At 38.2% G+C, this 18,615-nt stretch overlaps 11 protein-coding genes across 11 annotated transcripts; 6 read left to right on the top strand and 5 right to left on the bottom strand.

The window, feature by feature from the left end:
- Window positions 1-160: 160 nt before the first annotated feature.
- On the bottom strand, window positions 161-927 carry DID4 (ESCRT-III subunit protein DID4; the record flags this gene model as incomplete). Its single annotated transcript, XM_056229441.1, has 2 exons — window positions 161-799; window positions 868-927. 2 exons carry the CDS (start codon window positions 925-927, stop codon window positions 161-163), a joined length of 699 nt encoding a protein of 232 aa, XP_056083459.1.
- Window positions 928-1,227: 300 nt separating this feature from the next.
- MRP17 (mitochondrial 37S ribosomal protein bS6m) lies at window positions 1,228-1,623 on the top strand (the record flags this gene model as incomplete). The annotated part of the gene is made up of 1 exon (XM_056229440.1): window positions 1,228-1,623. The coding sequence occupies one exon, from the start codon at window positions 1,228-1,230 to the stop codon at window positions 1,621-1,623; it is 396 nt and encodes a 131-aa protein (XP_056083458.1).
- Window positions 1,624-1,885: 262 nt separating this feature from the next.
- On the bottom strand, window positions 1,886-3,091 carry AUR1 (inositol phosphorylceramide synthase; the record flags this gene model as incomplete). Its single annotated transcript, XM_056229439.1, has 1 exon — window positions 1,886-3,091. The coding sequence occupies one exon, from the start codon at window positions 3,089-3,091 to the stop codon at window positions 1,886-1,888; it is 1,206 nt and encodes a 401-aa protein (XP_056083457.1).
- A 739-nt stretch (window positions 3,092-3,830) lies between these two features.
- On the top strand, window positions 3,831-5,582 carry BYE1 (Bye1p; the record flags this gene model as incomplete). Its single annotated transcript, XM_056229438.1, has 1 exon — window positions 3,831-5,582. The coding sequence occupies one exon, from the start codon at window positions 3,831-3,833 to the stop codon at window positions 5,580-5,582; it is 1,752 nt and encodes a 583-aa protein (XP_056083456.1).
- Window positions 5,583-5,970: 388 nt separating this feature from the next.
- RPL14A (60S ribosomal protein eL14) lies at window positions 5,971-6,781 on the bottom strand (the record flags this gene model as incomplete). Its single annotated transcript, XM_056229436.1, has 2 exons — window positions 5,971-6,258; window positions 6,653-6,781. 2 exons carry the CDS (start codon window positions 6,779-6,781, stop codon window positions 5,971-5,973), a joined length of 417 nt encoding a protein of 138 aa, XP_056083455.1.
- A 1,264-nt stretch (window positions 6,782-8,045) lies between these two features.
- Window positions 8,046-8,508, top strand: SFT1 (Sft1p; the record flags this gene model as incomplete). The annotated part of the gene is made up of 2 exons (XM_056229435.1): window positions 8,046-8,081; window positions 8,251-8,508. 2 exons carry the CDS (start codon window positions 8,046-8,048, stop codon window positions 8,506-8,508), a joined length of 294 nt encoding a protein of 97 aa, XP_056083454.1.
- A 78-nt stretch (window positions 8,509-8,586) lies between these two features.
- Window positions 8,587-9,393, bottom strand: CAP1 (Cap1p; the record flags this gene model as incomplete). Its single annotated transcript, XM_056229434.1, has 1 exon — window positions 8,587-9,393. One exon carries the CDS (start codon window positions 9,391-9,393, stop codon window positions 8,587-8,589), a length of 807 nt encoding a protein of 268 aa, XP_056083453.1.
- A 756-nt stretch (window positions 9,394-10,149) lies between these two features.
- Window positions 10,150-11,406, top strand: LAC1 (sphingosine N-acyltransferase LAC1; the record flags this gene model as incomplete). The annotated part of the gene is made up of 1 exon (XM_056229433.1): window positions 10,150-11,406. One exon carries the CDS (start codon window positions 10,150-10,152, stop codon window positions 11,404-11,406), a length of 1,257 nt encoding a protein of 418 aa, XP_056083452.1.
- A 370-nt stretch (window positions 11,407-11,776) lies between these two features.
- Window positions 11,777-12,487, bottom strand: MRT4 (ribosome assembly factor MRT4; the record flags this gene model as incomplete). Its single annotated transcript, XM_056229432.1, has 1 exon — window positions 11,777-12,487. The coding sequence occupies one exon, from the start codon at window positions 12,485-12,487 to the stop codon at window positions 11,777-11,779; it is 711 nt and encodes a 236-aa protein (XP_056083451.1).
- A 379-nt stretch (window positions 12,488-12,866) lies between these two features.
- On the top strand, window positions 12,867-17,318 carry UFD4 (putative ubiquitin-protein ligase UFD4; the record flags this gene model as incomplete). The annotated part of the gene is made up of 1 exon (XM_056229431.1): window positions 12,867-17,318. One exon carries the CDS (start codon window positions 12,867-12,869, stop codon window positions 17,316-17,318), a length of 4,452 nt encoding a protein of 1,483 aa, XP_056083450.1.
- Window positions 17,319-17,520: 202 nt separating this feature from the next.
- Window positions 17,521-18,582, top strand: CCE1 (cruciform cutting endonuclease; the record flags this gene model as incomplete). The annotated part of the gene is made up of 1 exon (XM_056229430.1): window positions 17,521-18,582. The coding sequence occupies one exon, from the start codon at window positions 17,521-17,523 to the stop codon at window positions 18,580-18,582; it is 1,062 nt and encodes a 353-aa protein (XP_056083449.1).
- Between the last annotated feature and the right edge of the window lie 33 nt (window positions 18,583-18,615).

The raw sequence follows: 18,615 nt of genomic DNA, 5'->3' as shown, positions 1-18,615 counted from the left end.
ATTTGCTGGCGTTGAAAACTGTACATAATGAAGAGAAGTGAGTGTAGAAAAAACTAAGACAAAGTTTTGCGTGCTTTGTGATAACAATATTTACGTTGGGCTCCAGTGTGTCATCCCTGATAGCATTAAACCAACATTTATTACATACAATTGAAAAGATCTATGTCTGTTTTTTTAAAGTATTCAACCGAGCTTGTAAGTCATCGTCAGGATTGCCGTGAGATTCTGATCCGGCCCCTATAGGTTCGGCAACTCCTACAGTCGTTTCTGCTACTGGTGCGTTGGAAACCAAATTTTGAGGCGTACTTTGCAACTGCGAATTCAAATCTACTCCAATCTCATCCAAAACTTTATTTACAATCTCGTCTGCTTCTTCATCTTCATCTACCTCATCGCCCATGACATTATCGATAGCTTCATCCATGAATTCCTGCCTTTGACCCATGAGCTCATTTTGCTTTTCAAATTCCATTGATATCCTTTGTAATTGAGGTAGATTCATTGATCTGTTCATTCCAGCCAAAAGGCCAGTTGCCTCGCTCATAGAACGGGTCATCTGGTCACTACTTCGAACAGCCTGAATTCTCAATGATATGGCTTGAAGCTGAGCTTTCATGTTATCAAACTTTTGAATGTAATTTCTGGTTCTCACTAAGTCTTTTGCTTGAACTTTTGCAGCTGTAACTTGCCCATTCTTTGCGGATTTTTTGATTTCTGATACAAGCTTTTTGTCTTGCAGCTCTAGCTTCCTCTTTTCCCTTTCGAGCTCTCTTTGGGTCCTTTCTAAAGCTCTTTGATTCTATAATGCAAATAATCAATGTTAGTATGATTACAGAAATAAGCAGTCAGAAACAGAGAACTACATACTTTTTTTAGCCTTTCTTGCGGCGTAACACTCTTCCCAAACACCCATTCAAACAAACTCATTGTTTGACGTTTTATTTAGAGGAATAAATCAATTTGCACTGAAAAAATCAGTTACAGGTACTTTCGAACTTGAATACGCAGCATTTGATAAAAGACTTCTATCTTCGTGAAGGCCAAGGTCAAGTCCCTTGATGCTCCTTTAATCTCTCTTTTCGCCAATATTTATAACCCGGAATACTGCAGACACGATTTCAACTGTACATTTGGAAACGGCATTAGCCCAACTCAAATACATAGGCAGTGCTCACCATACCATGGAATACAAAACCGAATAACACGAAAGTACACCTTCCGTTGAAAATGTTGTATGAACTTATCGGACTTGTCCGCATAACCAATTCCAACGCCCCAAAATTAGAAGCGAAGGAGTTATCTATCACGATTGGAAAATTGATTATCCAGAATAGAGGTGTCGTTAGGGACATTGTACCCATGGGCATAAGATATCTTCCTAAAATCATGAAAAAAGACCAGGAAAAACACTTTCGAGCATATCATTTTTTGATGCTATTTGACTCATCAGCTGCAGTGCAATCAGAAATTCTGAGGACTTTAAAGAAAGATCCTCGTGTCATTAGATCATCCATCGTAAAAGTTAGCACAGAAAAGGAGCTTGATGTGGCCTCATCACTGCACCGCTCTTTGGGGAAAAAATCTATTCTAGAATTAGTGAATGAAGATTATCAATCCATCTAGGTATGGGGTCCTAACTCTCGTTGAAGAGGCGGCGAGTCATGTAAATATTTACACTTCTTTCATATATCTTCAATCAATACTGACTGATTTATTTTCATAGCTTCGTACCCCTATCAGGCTAGTGATAAATGATATGCAATCTAATAAACTACACGTATAATATGCTAAACAACAACTCTGATGAGGAGGGGAAAAGAAAAAAAAATATATATATATATGTATATAGGGCTGCTCATGTCTATAATCGCAGACGGGATGCCCACTAAGCTCTCTTCACACCTAATGACGTTATCGACGTTGCCGACGAACGGGAAACAGAAGTAGATCCATCAAATATTGAAGGACTTACGCTGGGTTCATCTGTCGTATTAAGTTCAAAGTCAAGTTCTAAGTTGGACAAAGGGACACTCTCAATATCGTTTGAATCGGCCGCTAATGGATCACTCTTGGATACATCGTATTTCTCAATAGAGGTGTAAGACCATCTGCAGAAGAGGCTTGTGTCAACTATCGGCAAGTGTGTATACTTTGTGTACTGAAATATAACGTACGACAACACTGATCCTGCCATCAGGTCCACAAAATAATGGTGTGTCAAATACATGGTTGACCACCATAACCAGCAAACGTAAGCAATGAACAGAGGCTTCAATTTTGGGAAACAATAGCAGAAAAATAAGGCTTCCATAGTAGCACATCCAGAATGCAATGAAGGGAAAGCACCGAAAATAACTGAAGAATTCGAAAAAGCTGTTGTATACATACTAATACCCAACAGCTTATCAATTCTAGCCAACCCACCTGGTGAGCCGTGCATATCATAGTTGGCTGATTCTAATCCGTAAAGAATTTTATACCATGGTGGAGCTGCTGGAAATACATTTTGCATGATAACACCTAGCAAGTTCATATAACCAAAAGCAAAAGCATAACCCTGCAAAACAGTTGGTGGACCAAATACAAATAGGATAACAGCAACAACAAATGGGGCCCCAAAATGGAATAGGCCATACGGCAACCATGCCAAAATATCCAAAAAGGAATTCGTTGATGTTGCAAGAATATCACTTAAATTATCACCATATAGAATTGTTTCCACCGCTGGTAACACTTTAACAGTGATAGGGGGTCTGCGATCATCTGGGAAAGAGGATGAAGTGAAATAAAGTGCTAGCCATGTTAGAATAGGCAAAGCATTAAAGAAAAACTGTGATGTAGCTGGAATAATGAATAGAGTGCCCAAGAAACAATAAGAAAGAATCTTGAAAATCCAAGGCGCGGGATTAGTAATGAACACGAACAACATGATGGACCCCAAAAAGATATAATGCACCCAGTCGCTTAAAGCCGGTCTGTATTTTTGCACCTTCAACAAAGTTTGTTGAGGGTCCAAACTTGTTTCTAGATCGGCTACATGGCAATTTGGAGGTCTCTCTGATAGAAACCATCTCGAGAAAGGATTTGCCATACGCAGAGGAACAATTAAAACCTTTTTAAAGTAAGAAAACCGCAACCTGTAGGAAATAAATTAAAGTACTTTTGAAGAAATTTCGAAGATTCTTGTTGGCTAAAAGCTATAACCTAAGTAATTGGGAAAAGGAAACAGCGGAAAGGAAAAACTTGTGAAGTACGATATAATAACCAAAAAAATTAAGCGATCGGACTAACCACGTACTTATGTAGCTCAGCAGTAAAAATCCTATTTGTTGATTCACGAACAAAAGCCGCTAATGTTCTCGAGTTACGGTGGTTGAAGGGAAAAGAACACGCTCCTACAGTAGTACCAGATTAGGAAACACTTTTGCAACAAATAAGAACACTGAAAAGTACCCTACTATTCTTCAACTGCACGAAATAACGACGCGATGACTTGCCAAGTGAAGAAGGTCGATGTTCCTTTTGTTGTGGTTTTTAGCCCGGTTTTTAATTTTCCTTTTTTCAATCCGCGGATCGCTGTCCACGGAGAGGTCGTGTCATTACTGGAGATAGGTAAAATAGTATTTCACAAGAAACTCAAAGGGATGCCTAAGCTGTAGCGTAACCTTGACCAGAGTGGAGCCGATAATATAGGAAAGAAAGGTGACGAGATCTTAGTATTTGCACTTGGATTATACCCAAAGAGGAGGACTATCGAGCATCCTAAGTTCCCTTTTACTTTTATTTCTACTCTACTTTAACTTTTAGCTTTTATTTAGTTTAAATTTACTATGTCTGTTCGTACTTCTGCTAGATCTAACAAAGGTCAAAATAAATATATCGATTCCTTGTTACAGGAGGAGGGCGAAACACCAGATAGACAAACCAAGAAGAAGGTCAAACCAGCTACCAAGAAGAATAAGAAGACTGCATCTTCTGAGAATCCAAGTAAGGACATTGAGAAAGACGAAGCAGAAGAAGGTTATGTAAGATGCTTGTGTGGGGCAAATGATGAGAACTACGAAGCGCCCGAATATTCACATGGGGACATGGTTCAGTGCGATGGCTGCGATTCTTGGCAACACATCAAGTGTATGACTAAAGGTAAGGATACCATCGATGGGCTAATGAATGAGGATTCTAAATACTACTGTGAATTGTGTGACCCATCATTGTATGCACATCTGGAAGAGTTCAAGGGGGTGGAGGTTTCAGAGGATGAAGACTACGATGACGGTGTTTATAGGCCTGTTAGTGACCACAATGACAATGATGCGGATATCTTTCTTGATGAAGAAAGCCCTAAGAAGCGTAAAAGAAGTTCCGACAGTTCTAGAAGGACACTTACTCAAACGAAACAGGCCAGTAAAAGCAATGGGCAAAAGAAAAAAAAACCTATTCATTCCCCTAATAATGATGCTGAACAAAATAAAATACCTACCATAAGAGATTTTGAAAGCGAAAAAGAACACAAACTAAGATCAAACGCAGAAAAAATGTTTTCCACCCTATTTCGTAAATTTATTATCCCAGAGACGATCGAGGGAAAGCTTTATAATCTTCCTGAGGGCAAAGACGCAATATTGGTTTCAGAGGAATTTGCCCACAACCTGGAAGATGAACTTTATAGAGCTTGTCTCAACGTAGAATTTGGTACTTTGGACAAGATATACACCGAAAAAGTGAGATCTTTATACTCTAACTTGAAGGATAAGAAAAATTTGGAACTCAAGGCACAGGTTATCGGGGGTAAATTACCACTGAATAAGCTGGTCAGCAAAAACGCATCCGAACTGGCTAATCCAGATCTACAAGAATTTAAAGAGAAGAGGGAGAAAGCCACCTCAGAAAATTTTATAGTAGAGGTACCAGACAAACCCATATACGTTAAAACGCACAAGGGCGATGAGCTAATCGAAGATTCTGCCGAGCCCCAAGAGGATGTCTTGTACTCAAAAGATACCATAAGGTTACACAACAGCGAAGATAAAGGTGTCAATGATGACAACAGCAAAATAGAGCAGAGTCCTGTGACACCGGAGGAAACAGAAGATGAAGAGTTTCTTAAGTGTGCATTCTTATACCCCGGCTTGGGGCTAGAATTTACAGGATACTTAAATTATGTTGGAACTTCACAAAAGTTAAAGAAGGATATTTTTAAGGATGCCATTGGTGATGGAAATCTGTACGTAGAAGGACGGCTTCCTACAATAACTGCTGTGCCCTATCTCAAAGAAATCTCTTCTTCTAGAGCAATACTAGTGTATCAACTGTTTCCCTCAGATAATAGTGAAAGTAAGGCAACTTTTGCGGACGTCGTGGACTCCTTGGAAAATAAGGGTCGTATTGCGGGAATAAGACCAAAGGCCAGATACGAAAAGGATTTCTATGTTATTCCATCTAAGGACGGTGAAATTCCTGAAATTTTGGAGGACGTTTTAGGTGACCAGAACAGTGAAAGATCTGGAAACGTTTTGCCCGTAAAATCGGAGGAAAGAGCATTATTCGCATTTGTTGTAGTAAAGCAAGAACTTATTCATTAAAAATAGGTACTCCCAGAGGGTTGTAACAGTATTATAGTAATGTGTACAAATTTTCTTATTGTATAAAGACATGTATGCTTATAGGAAACTTATGCTTACTCGTTTATTATCCCTTGCGTTCAGGTTTTTAGAAGTTCTGAGAGAACTTCTAAAAACGATTATATGCATATATTCGCAGAAGTTACAAAGCATAAGACGGAAAACGCCCTCGGGTCTATACTGTTTGCCTTGTTATTTTTTTTGAAATCTGTATAATTTTTCCTAAGTAGTATATAATCACAGAAGTTTTCAGTAGTTATAAAATTGTAGTTTATTTTATTAAAGGAATAACCAGTTAAAGATAAAATTACATACGAAATACATCAGAATTAAGGATCATGTACATATCTTAAGCCTTAGCCAAAGCTTTCTTGACAGTGTATCTCTTTTGCTTTCTCAAAACCATAACTTGGAATCTTTCAAAGTCAGTCAAAGCAGCACGTCTTTCACGTTGAGCGATCTTTTTAGCCCAAGATGAAGTAGCCCACTTTTCGCAGACACCAGCAGCAGCCCACTTCTTAGAAACAGTAGCAGTTCTAGCACCTCTTGGCAAAGTGAAAGTCAATGGAGTTAAGACAACTTGACCCAAGTTGATGGCTTGACGTGGGACACCAGCTTTTGGACCGTCAATCAAAACCTATAATAATTGGTAATAAATAATCCAAAAAATTATTCATAAAAGTTGTTAGTAAAACGAAATTCTGTGGAACTATGGGAACATGGTTTAACACCTGAGGAAGAAGGATCTAACTATTATTCATTCAAACATGAGACAAAAAATCCTAAGAAGCAAGATCAACTTCCAATAAGATACGTAAATATCTTGCCATAGGTCACTCCGCAAAGTAAATGGACACATCTTCATCTCTCTGATTTACTAAGTGTTTTCAAACCTAATTATCATTTATAAGTAGTTCCATCTTGCGGTAAGGGATCAGATAGGTATTAGTGTTTCTTCAAATGTAAAGTAGTTTTAAACTCATTCCAGTTTCCTCCTCAGTTTAGTTGTGGGTTTTCTAGGTTTAACATACCTTCTTTTGGTCAATAATTTCGACGATAGCAGCCAATTTGCCAGCGGATTGACCGTTCTTGATCAAAACGACACGGCCAACTTCGACTAATCTCCAGTTAGAAGCCTTGACAATAGAATCGGTGGACATTGTTTATTTTATTTTTCACGACTCTCTTTATTCACTAAGACAAACAATTAACTATGTTATACAATAGTAGTCTTACTTAACTTAACCTTAGGCTACTTTTTTTTCAGTTCCAATGGTGCTTGACGAGTAGAAAGGCAGTTTGCTGAGAGCCCGTTCTCTGTTCCAGCCGGCTAGGCTGGGCATAGAGATGGTGTGCACTAAGAGGAAATCGATGCTGGAGGAGCGCGTTCAACTACAAGCACCAGCTCCCCACAAAGTTCTCTCTCCCGAGCGGGGAGTGTGGGACGAAGGTGGCGCGGTGATTGGTAAGAAACGAAAAATAATTATGAAAGTGGAGCAGATGATACTTTTTTCTAATTGATGTGTGGTGTGTGGATGTAAAGAGGCGTTCGTGCATGGGTGCTATTTGCTGTCGCTCATTTTGTTTGAAATGCAGCAATGCGGCAAAGGTTTTTTTTTTTTGTTCTTCGTTTGTTTCTCTTTTTTTCACACTCGACTATTCAACTCGGCCTAACAATAGAATAGTTATATAAACGTAGCATTTTCCTAACTCTATCAATATTTTAAATTGTTCCTTTTGCCACTTCTCTCTAATAATCCTTTTCATCTGTGAAGATTGGACAGAAGTATAAATGGGCTACCGAGCATTGAATGAGGACATAAAGTAATGTGAGACGCGTTAAGAATGACTGTATGATACAGTAGTATCATATTTCCTTCTTTAATGGTAGATTAGTAGTTCTTATTACAGTGGACCCGACAAGGAATCTAATGAATGATGATATAATTTGCGATCTAGGGCTAATCACTTTGAACACCGCCATGTTCTATATGGGTGCTTAGCGAAATGCGAAAAGTTTTTTATCTGACGATTTCCTCTAATGAAATTTTAATTGACACTTGTGTTGTTTTACCTAGTACATTAGCCATGTTTGGCGATATTAATGACTAGAGTATACGTCATCTTGGAACGGTGTTTTTGTAATTTTTTAGAAATATAGATGGTCTTGGAGTTATAGTACCTAACAAAAGTTTCCTAGGGTTGGGAAGCCGGTTGATAAGAATCGTACGTTTCTTGTTTAGGTGAAGAGCATGTGCTGGTTCTACTGCCTTGGTGTGTTCTTGTCACTCCAAGAAGCCGCACTGTGCTGTATAGCGAAAAATACAAAGGGAAAATAAATAAGGTATATCATCAAAAAAAAAGCACCAAATACACTCAACAGGGAGAGAGCGGTAGAAAGGTAATACAACATCACTAGGAACAATGTCAACTTCTAGGTACTCTCAGATTGAATCAAACGTATGTTAGCCAGTGGGACAGGTATTCAAGAAAAAGGAATCTCCAGTGTTTTGGAGAATAGTAAAGTTTTCCAAGAGGAATGGTAGAATGTTCAAAGCTACTAACTATTGCGTCTGCATTCAGGGTGTCCATATGCGCCACTCTTTCACGTTTTCAATTTTTTACTTAGAATGATAGTAAGTTAGAAGGATTAGCCAATAAGTTAGCTACTTTTAGGAATATAAATCAAGAGATCGGGGATCGAGCGGTCTCTGACAGCTCGGTCATAAATCAAATGACAGATTCACTGGGTTCGATGTTTACTGATTTAAAGAATTCATCCTCAAGGTTGACGCGATCATTAAAGGCAGGTAACGGTATATGGAGAATGGTCGGTTTGGCGTTGTTAATATTCTTCATTCTGTACATTTTGTTTAAGTTATTCTAAAGAGCAAAAAAAAAAAGATACATATGGATGTATTTAGTTTAAGGAAGTAAATAATAAAATAAAATAAACAGCAAAATCTCATTTTCCCTCTGCCGCATTTTTACCTAATCTATAGCCACCAATCGCGTTGCCCCAGTTAATTTTCGATCTTGTGACTGGCAACCTTCTCCTTAAGGCCTTGAACTGTTTTTCGTTCAAGTCAGAAAAGGAAAGATCCAGGTCACTTTCAAAACTTGTTTCAATATCCCTTATTGTGCTAACAACATCCACGACGTTAGGTTGGCTGACATCTTTCCCGGACTGAAAACTAACATTACCATCTTCGTAATAATGAACCTGCGTAGAAATGTGTCCGGTCAACTCCTTAGTATCCAAATCGTATATGTAACTCGATCTCCAATGCCCGTTCCAGAAATTGTTCGGGTTATATTTCGTGCTTACAATAATAATGGAGATTTTGCTTATTTCCTCGGGAACTGGGTAAACGGCTAAACTAACGTCGCCTGGGAAGTTCTGTAAAAGATACTCGTGCAATTTATCATGTAAGTCTTTCAATTGCTGTTTTTCGAGCTTCGAGTGTATGAACTCGTACGGCTCAATGTCAAGACCTTTGTGCCCTAAATGGTCAACCGAAAAAATAACGGAATTTATAGGATCAAAGAACTTGGATCCTTCTTTGTTGTATTTAGAAATAATTATGAATGTCCCATCGACGTCTACGGGGATGCAGTTTTGCACGTTATAGCTCTCAATGGCGTCCAAGAGAGTATTTTTGGAGTTTTCACTGGTGATCTTGATCAGATCGTCATAAACCTCTCTCAGCTCCCCCGGAGGACAATCACTTATGATCTTATTAACAACCTCTTTGAACTTACTACTAGACATCTATCGACACGGCCCCAGTGATACGCTGAGCTAATGGCTCGAACCGTCTCACACCACTGTTAGCACTTTCCCATATTTGAAAATCTACAGCTTAGCAGCCTTTACTGCAGAGCCAGTATTCCAGTGAAGAATGGAAAAAGGGGTGTGAGTGTAACCCGGAAATGTATCCACATTCCTGCCACGTGACACAAACCACCACGTGATCTCAAAAAACGTAAAACGCGACGCGAAAAAAAGGAATTGCTGAGCTCCAACAGGAAAAAGACGCCAGGCACAGAAAAAGAAAGCTGGAAAGACAATGTCCATATTGTCCGGTTATTCCAACAGCGTTGTTGGATCCGCGGAACGTTTTTCCTCTCTTTTTTCACTCTTTTTTCGCAATTTGTTGCGCACTATATCTGATCATTCTAGGCAATTTACGTGGGAAGAGGGGAACAGATTTGGAATCTGGACAGAGATTTAAGCTATTTCTTTTCTATTGTTTGGTTCCTTGGCTTGTTGCACCGTTTTGTTTTATTTACTTGGTTCTTTTTTATTTATTTATTTATTGATGCTTGGCTATTGTATTCCGTGAACCCGTCTTTTCAGCTACATCGGCTTTATAATCCGGACCTGGTGTAAGTAGAAACTACAGTTTATAATTCCTTACCGTTTTTTTCTATTCTGTACAGATACTTTCGTCGGTTTATCGCTATTGTTTTCGTTGTTCGCAGTTACGGAAAAGGTTTAGATAGACACAGTGTTAGTGAAGAAGGTATGTCGACGTTGAAACCAAAATCTTCGAACAATAACTTGAAAGTGAGGTCAAGGCCAAGACGTAAGTCTTCCATAGGGAAGATCGATCTTGGAGACACTGTACCTAGCTTGGGTACCATGTTCGAGACAAAAGAATCGAAAACAGCTGCCAAAAGGCGTATGCAAAGATTGTCTGAAGTTACCAAAAATGATAGTGACCTGGTTAAGAAAATCTGGTTTTCATTTAGAGAGATAAGTTATCGTCACGCCTGGATAGCTCCCTTGCTGATTCTGGTTGCGGTATATAGTGCCTATTTCACTTCTGGTAACACCACAAAGACAAACGTACTACATAGATTCGTTGCTGTATCATATGAGGTTGATGACACGAACGTATATGGCAAAGGTGTTAACGATCTATGCTTTGTACTTTACTATATGATCTTTTTCACATTTCTACGTGAATTCCTGATGGACATTGTCATTAGACCATTTGCAATCAGACTGCACGTGACATCGAAACACAGAATGAAGAGAATCATGGAACAAATGTATGCCATCATCTACACTGGCATTTCCGGGCCCTTCGGGTTATATTGTATGTACCATTCGGATTTATGGTTTTTCGATACAAAGGCAATGTACAGAACGTATCCAGACTTTACCAATCCCTTTTTATTCAAGGTATTCTATCTGGGTCAGGCAGCCTTCTGGGCGCAACAAGCGTGCATTCTAGTGCTGCAACTGGAAAAGCCAAGAAAAGACCATAATGAATTGACCTTCCATCATATTGTTACTCTGCTATTAATTTGGTCTTCTTACGTCTTCCATTTCACCAAAATGGGGCTGCCAATCTATATCACAATGGACGTTTCCGACTTTCTTTTGTCAATTTCCAAAACTTTAAATTATTTGGACTCCGGCATAGCATTTATCTCTTTTGCCATTTTTGTCGTGGCATGGATTTATTTGCGTCATTACATAAATTTGAAGATTTTATGGTCCGTTTTAACACAATTCCGCACAGAAGGTAACTACGTTTTGAATTTCGCTACTCAGCAATATAAGTGTTGGATCTCCTTACCAATTGTCTTCGTGTTAATAGGCGCCTTACAATTGGTGAATCTGTATTGGTTATTCTTGATTTTTAGAGTTCTTTACAGAATTCTATGGAGAGGTATTCTTAAGGATGACAGAAGCGATAGTGAATCGGATGATGAAAGTGATGAAAGCACTACTACACCAACTGATAGTACTCCTACGAAAAAAGACATTTGAAAGGAAACAGTATTTTAAGTAGTATACCATTACACATTAATTTTTTTTAGTCATCTTTCCACTTTCTTCCTTACTGATTTATGTAAACAAGTAGTTTTTATAGTATTCTTTAACAAACATTTACTGGTTCCTCTTTTATGGTTTGGCATCGCTGATGCTAGTGAACAGAATCCAGGCGATCTGCGTTCAGCTCAAAAGGATTGTAAATTTTTTGTATCAAACGTTGAAAAAAAAGAAGAGACTTTAGTTAATAGGAAAGTATGTTACATTTATTGACTATTTGCCTTAGTATGTCTATATAAAAAGAGTAAAATTTTTATCGGGTTTTATACAATGATCTAGTAAAAAGGGCTTTTAATAAAGATTTAGCCTATTCAGTGTTGATGTTTGTATTTTCAACAGTGGAGGTATCGTTGTCATAGTAAGCGGAAACTTTGACTTTGAACTCAGAGGCAGCGATACCGAATTGTTTCAGTATTAAAGCCTGACGAACGTCTAACTTTTCACCTTCTGTACAAACCAAGTATGGACTATCGATGGTAATCTTACCAGCTTTGATGCTGGTTGGAATTTCGAACTTGTTTCTCATAGTTGGCTCTAAGGAATGGATCATTGGGACATCTTCTTCAACTGATATTTGACCACCACGTGAATAGACGATGCCTTCAGGAATAGTAAAAGTTAATGGGGCCTTAGTGTTCGGTCTTGAATAGTCTGAACGGACGTATGTTTGGAAATATTCCTTGACGGTATTTACATCTTCATCGGTGAACAATAAACCAGTAACACCACTGCAGAGCTTACTCAATTGAAACAGATTTTCTTTGTATTCTTCTTCCCTCTTTTCACCCAATGCTTTTTGTAAAACCTTTCTCTTACCCATGATTAGCTTAGAACCTGCCCATGATGTTCTAATGTCCTGTAAAACTGGAGTTCTCACGTCGTCGAGATGCAGAACCCAAACGTATCTATAAGTATCCAAGGCTTCCCTCACTTCATCAAAAATTCTCTCTTTATTTTCTCTACCTTTCTTATCGGTCTGTGCTAAAGTAACTAGCTTAGAACGCTTTGATCTTGGCATTATTCAACTATGGTAAATATTCGTATGGACAATGAGCGGTGATATATGCCAAAGCAAAATAGTGATTCTATTACACTTGCGCAAAGTACTGCTAAATAGTAACAATCTTTCATTGAGGGCTCATCGCATCTTCCTGAAAAAAAATTTTCTTTTCACCACCACCGGGTAAAGCTCTAATGGTTGGGTTTTCCTAAACTGAAATCAAAGAGGGAATCATAACCAACAGCAGATGGAAAGGGGAATAGGTTTTGCATACTCAATAGAAAGACTTGAACCTGTTCCTAGAGATAGTGCTTTTGTTTTTAGCACTTCATTCAGTGGCGATTTATCCATTGTAGTAGAGCTTTCGGATAAATATTGAGGGAGAAAATAATAAAGAATGTCAGAAAATAATTCACATAACTCTGATGATCATGAGTCCCGCAGTGAAACCAGTGATTATATAATGGACACCCAGGTAGAGGATGACTACGATGAGGATAGTCGTATACATGGTGAATACTCTTACTATCCTGATGAGGACGAAGACGAACATATGCTCTCTAGCGTAGGAAGCTTTGAGGCCGAGGATGATGAGAATGATGATAACGACTACCACCGGGAAGATGATTCTGAGCTTTTATATGGATACCGTAGGCGTGCAAGCGGTGATGAAGAAGATGGGAATGGTGAGGATGAAGAACTTGATCATTCTCGCGACAATAATGAAGTAGGCGGCAACGCCTTTCATTTGCCTGATATTTTGGAAACTTTCGCCCAGAGGCTAGAACAAAGAAGACAAACAAGTAGAGGACAGATGCAAAATCCAGCTGGGAGGACATTACCTGAAATTTTATCGATGATCGGAGGAAGAATGGAGAGAAGCGCAGAGAGTTCATCAAGGAATGAGCGAATTTCCAAATTGATAGAGAATACTGGAAATGCCTCTGAGGACCCGTATATTGCAATGGAAAGTTTGAGAGAACTTTCCGAAAACATATTAATGATGAATCAAATGGTTGTCGATAGAGTTATACCGATGGAGACATTAATAGGGAACATTGCTGCCATCCTTTCTGACAAGATCCTAAAGGAAGAATTAGAACTACAAATGCAAGGCTGTAGATGCATGTACAATCTTTTTGAAGTTTGTCCAGAATCCATTTCAATAGCTGTTGATGAGCATGTCATACCCATTTTGCAAGACAAGTTGGTAGAAATTAGTTATATCGATCTTGCAGAACAAGTTTTAGAAACTGTGGAATATATTTCTAGGGTTCACGGAAGAGATATCTTAAAAACAGGTAAATTATCAATTTACGTCCAATTTTTCGATTTTTTAACTATACATGCACAGAGAAAGGCTGTTGCAATTGTCTCAAACGCCTGTAGCAGTGTCCGAATGGATGATTTCAATACAGTTGTGGAAGTGCTGCCAACGCTGAAACCAATTTTCATCAATACGACTGATCAACCAATCCTAACTAGACTTGTAAATGCGCTCTATGGAATTTGCGGGGCATTGCACAGAAACGAAAAATTCGAAGCTTTGTTTTCTTTAGATCTAATCGAAAGAATAGTTCAGTTGATTTCTATTCAGGATACTCCACTGGAGAATAAGTTAAAATGTTTGGATATCCTAACCGTATTAGCAATGAGCAGTGAAGTACTTTCAAGAGAACTGAGAGAAAAGACTGATGTTGTTGATATGACTACGCGGTCGTTCCAACATTATAGTAAAAATTCCAACGCTGGGTTGCACGAAACATTGATATTTGTCCCGAACAGTTTATTGATTAGTATTTCTAGATTTATAGTTGTATTGTTTCCTCCCGAGGATGAACGGATACTATCCTCAAATAAAGATACCGGAAGCAGCGGTCGTGACATTGCTGCTAACCAAGGAAAGTTCGATGTACTAGTTCAGCACCTAATACCAATTCTCGTCGAAATTTACACAAACGCCGCTGACTTTGATGTAAGAAGATACGTACTTATTGCATTATCAAGAGTCGTATCATGCATGAACAATTCCACAGCGAAAGCAAATAGCGATCAACTTATTAAATTAATAGGGTCCATTTTGGCCCAAAAAGGAACGACAGCTAGTGCTAACGGCTCTCATTCGATAGAAACTGGTACGCTGTTGGTTGGCGGTCTCTCATTGCTTAACCTGATTTGTAGAAAATTCTCGGAACTGTTTCTCTCTTCTATCAAAAGGGAAGGTATTTTTGATTTGGTCAAGGATTTATCTGTGGATTTTAAGAGCATTGACACGAAAGAGACTGTAGATGAGAACATGTCGCTTTCTGATGAAGAAGAGGAATTGCATAGCAGCATTGAAGAAGGCGCCGAAGCTGATCTCGACTACGATTATGAATTTGCCGATATGGAAATTCCTGATTCAGTTAAACCAAAAAAGATCTTCATTCACCTTTTCAGAGCCCTGTCTTTAGCGTATATTAAAAGTAAAGGAATGCATTTAGTTGATGGGTTGCTTTCGCAAATGAATGTTGAACAAGATGCAATAACGGAGGAGCTGCATCAAATTGAGAATGTTGTTTCCATTCTAGAAGACTTTTCCACTCCTGATAAAACGGAGGAGGATTGGAAGAGAATTTGGTCAGTTTTGAAAAAGTGTATTTTCCATGAAGATTTCGACGTATCCGGATTTGAATTTACTTCTACAGGTCTAGCTTCCTCACTAACTAAAAGAATTATGTCTTCAACTGTTTCTCATTTTCTTCTCGTGAAATCGTTTTTAGAAGTATTTGAGAATAACGTCGACAGATTTTTAGAGATTTTGCAATCTGCTCTCACAAGGCTGGAAAACTTCTCTATAGTTGATTGTGGTTTACATGATGGTGGCGGTATATCATCATTGGCTAAAGAAATGCGAATTAAGTTGGTTTATGACGGCGATGCAAACCAAGACAATATCGGTGCTGATTTATCATCTACTGTCGTCTCAGTCCACTGCATAGCGTCTTTTGCCTCACTTAATGAGTTTTTGAGGCATAGAATAGTAAGAATGCGTTTCTTAAACTCATTAATTCCAAATCTTACGTCTTCGAGTACCGAAACTAATGGGGACGAAGAAGAGCACTGCTTGGATGATATGAGAAATAAAAATTTTAACTTCTTTTATGATGATGAAAATGTTGACATGGAGTCCACAGTATTTGGTGTCATATTCAATAAGTTCGTAGAACAAAATCGTGATTTAAAGACTTTATGGAGCGATACTCAAGTTATCAAATTTTGTAAAAGTCCAGAAGATGCCAATAATGAGCATAAGCTGGCCGAAGATGCCAAAGAGGTCAAAAGATTGAGAGACTTTTATAAGAAAAGAGAATTTGTTGAGGTTGATACAGGTTCTTCGGCGGATATTCTGACATTGTTAGGTTTTCTGCATAGCTCCGGCATCAAAAGTGACTGCTTTATCAATTCGAAACTAAGTGCTAAACTTGCACGACAATTAGATGAACCTTTGGTAGTCGCAAGCGGTGCTCTGCCAGATTGGTCACTATTTTTAACTAGAAAATTCCCATTTTTGTTCCCCTTTGACACCAGGATGTTTTTTTTACAGTGTACTTCATTTGGTTACGGAAGACTAATCCAAGTCTGGAAAAATAAGAGTAAAAGTTCAAAAGACTCAAGAAACGATGAAGCTTTACAACAACTTGGGAGAATTACTAGACGCAAGCTGCGGATTTCAAGAAAAACAATATTTGCTACGGGTCTCAAGATTTTATCTAAATATGGTTGTAGCCCAGACGTACTAGAAATTGAATATCAGGAAGAAGCAGGAACAGGTCTAGGCCCAACTTTGGAATTTTACTCTGTAGTTTCAAAATACTTTGCGAGGAGGTCACTAAACATGTGGCGTTGCAACTCTTATAACTATAGGAGCGAAATGGATATAGACACAACCGACGATTATATTACCACTTTATTGTTCCCAGAGCCTCTCAACCTTTCTGCCGATAATGAAAAAATCATTGAACTTTTCGGATATTTAGGGACGTTCGTTTCCAGGTCTTTGCTTGATAATAGAATCCTTGACTTCAGATTCAGTAAAGTTTTTTTTGAACTGCTGCACAGAATGTGTACACCTGATGTGACGACGGTTCCAGGTGACGTCGAAAGCTGTTTGTTGATGATTGATTTGGTTGACCCATTACTCGCAAAATCCTTAAAGTACCTAGTTGCAAATAAAAACAACAATACCGCACTGGAAGAACTTTCCTTAACATTTACTGTCCCTGGCAACGATGATATTGAACTGGTTCCAGATGGCAGCAATACACCTTTGAATTCTTCTAATATTGAAGAATATATCCATGCTGTTATCGATCAAATATTGGGTAAAGGTATTGAGAAGCAATTGGTAGCATTTTCTGAAGGTTTTTCAAAGGTTTATTCATATGAGAGGATGCTAATACTCTTTCCAGAAGAACTAGTAGATATTTTCGGACGAGTTGAGGAAGACTGGTCTACGGGAACCTTGTACACGAATCTGAACGCTGAACATGGCTATACAATGGACTCTTCAACCATTCACGACTTCATATCAATAATATCTGTTTTTAATAAGCACGAAAGAAGATTATTCTTGCAATTTTTAACTGGATCTCCCAAGCTTCCAATCGGAGGCTTCAAAAGTTTGAAGCCTAGATTTACGGTTGTGCTAAAGCATGCTGAGGATGGCCTTACAGCAGATGAATATTTACCAAGCGTTATGACGTGTGCCAACTATTTGAAATTACCTAAATATACTACCAAGGATATTATGCGGTCTCGCCTTTGCCAGGCAATTGAAGAAGGTGCAGGGGCTTTTTTACTTTCCTAAGATTTCTGACAGGTTTAATTTTTATGTAAGTTCTATACCGCTTCAGTCTCAACTTAAATACAAATTGTATATGAAGCCTTTAAATTTTGTTTGGGATTGTATGTTTATGTTTTTGTTTTTGTTTTGTTCAAAATCGCCACATTTTATCTATTCCTTAAATGAAGTGAAAGAACATACAACATAAGTTAAGAAAAAGAATGACATGTCAGCAACAAGTAAGGCAAGAGTATTGGAACTTATTGATTCCTGTTGTCAAAACGCAAAAAGTGGACAACTAAAATCTTTCTCATTCGTTATTGGAGCAGCAAATGGTACGACAAAAGAAATCAAAAGAACTTCCATTCAGAAACAATGTGAATTTCTAGAGAAGTTACGACAACAAAAAATAAGAAGCGGGAAAATTAGTATATTGTCTATGGATGCTGGTGTTACTAATTTTGCTTTCTCTAAAATACAATTGTCCAATAACAATCCCCTACCCAAGATGCTAGATTGGCAAAAGCTAAATCTAGAAGAGAAATTTTTGCAGAATCTCAAAAAGCTGAGTCTGAATCCTGCTGAAACCTCCCAGCTTGTATTCGATCTGACAGAGTATTTATTTGAGTCTGATCCGATACCTGATATGTTCACAATCGAACGACAACGTGCCAGAACCATGTCTTCAAGGCATATACTAGAGCCAATTTTGAAAGTAAATATTCTCGAACAGATCCTCTTCTCCAATCTTGAAAATAAAATGAGGTATGCGAATAATACACAGAATGCTTCTGAGCTACGCTACATGGTACGCTCGTCTGATCCGCATCGAATGACCTCATATTGGTGTATTCCTAAAGAAGAAACATCAACCAGTTCGAAAAAGTCGAAATCTAACAAACATAGCAAAGATTCGAGGATAAAGCTAGTCAAGGAAATAATTTCCAGCTCGATACTTAATGACGCTTCGAAGAGATTCACTAAATCGGTTGAGTTTTCAGATATTTGGGGAAACAGGATACGAAGTGCACTCACCAAAAAAAAAAGTTTCAAGTTATGTGATATTTTAGAAATTCAAGATGGCTCAGGGGTAAAAAAGGATGACGATTTGGCTGATTCGTTTCTCCATTCGTTATCGTGGATAGAGTGGATAAAAAATTATGAAAGCATTGCTGAACTTTTGAATTCAACATCACTTTCTAAAGTGCAGTGTCAAGAAGTCTTCGAATTCTGTGAAAGTAAAATACATGACCTAGAGAATTTACAGAATGCCTACAAATCTAACTAGGATAGAGTGCCGTGAACTTAAGCTTAAAAAGTA

The sequence above is a fragment of the Saccharomyces kudriavzevii genome, assembly GCF_947243775.1.
Source record: "Saccharomyces kudriavzevii IFO 1802 strain IFO1802 genome assembly, chromosome: 11".
NCBI lineage: Eukaryota > Fungi > Ascomycota > Saccharomycetes > Saccharomycetales > Saccharomycetaceae > Saccharomyces > Saccharomyces kudriavzevii.
The sequence above is the reverse complement of the archived record's forward strand: the minus strand, read 5'-3'. Positions and strand labels throughout refer to the sequence as shown.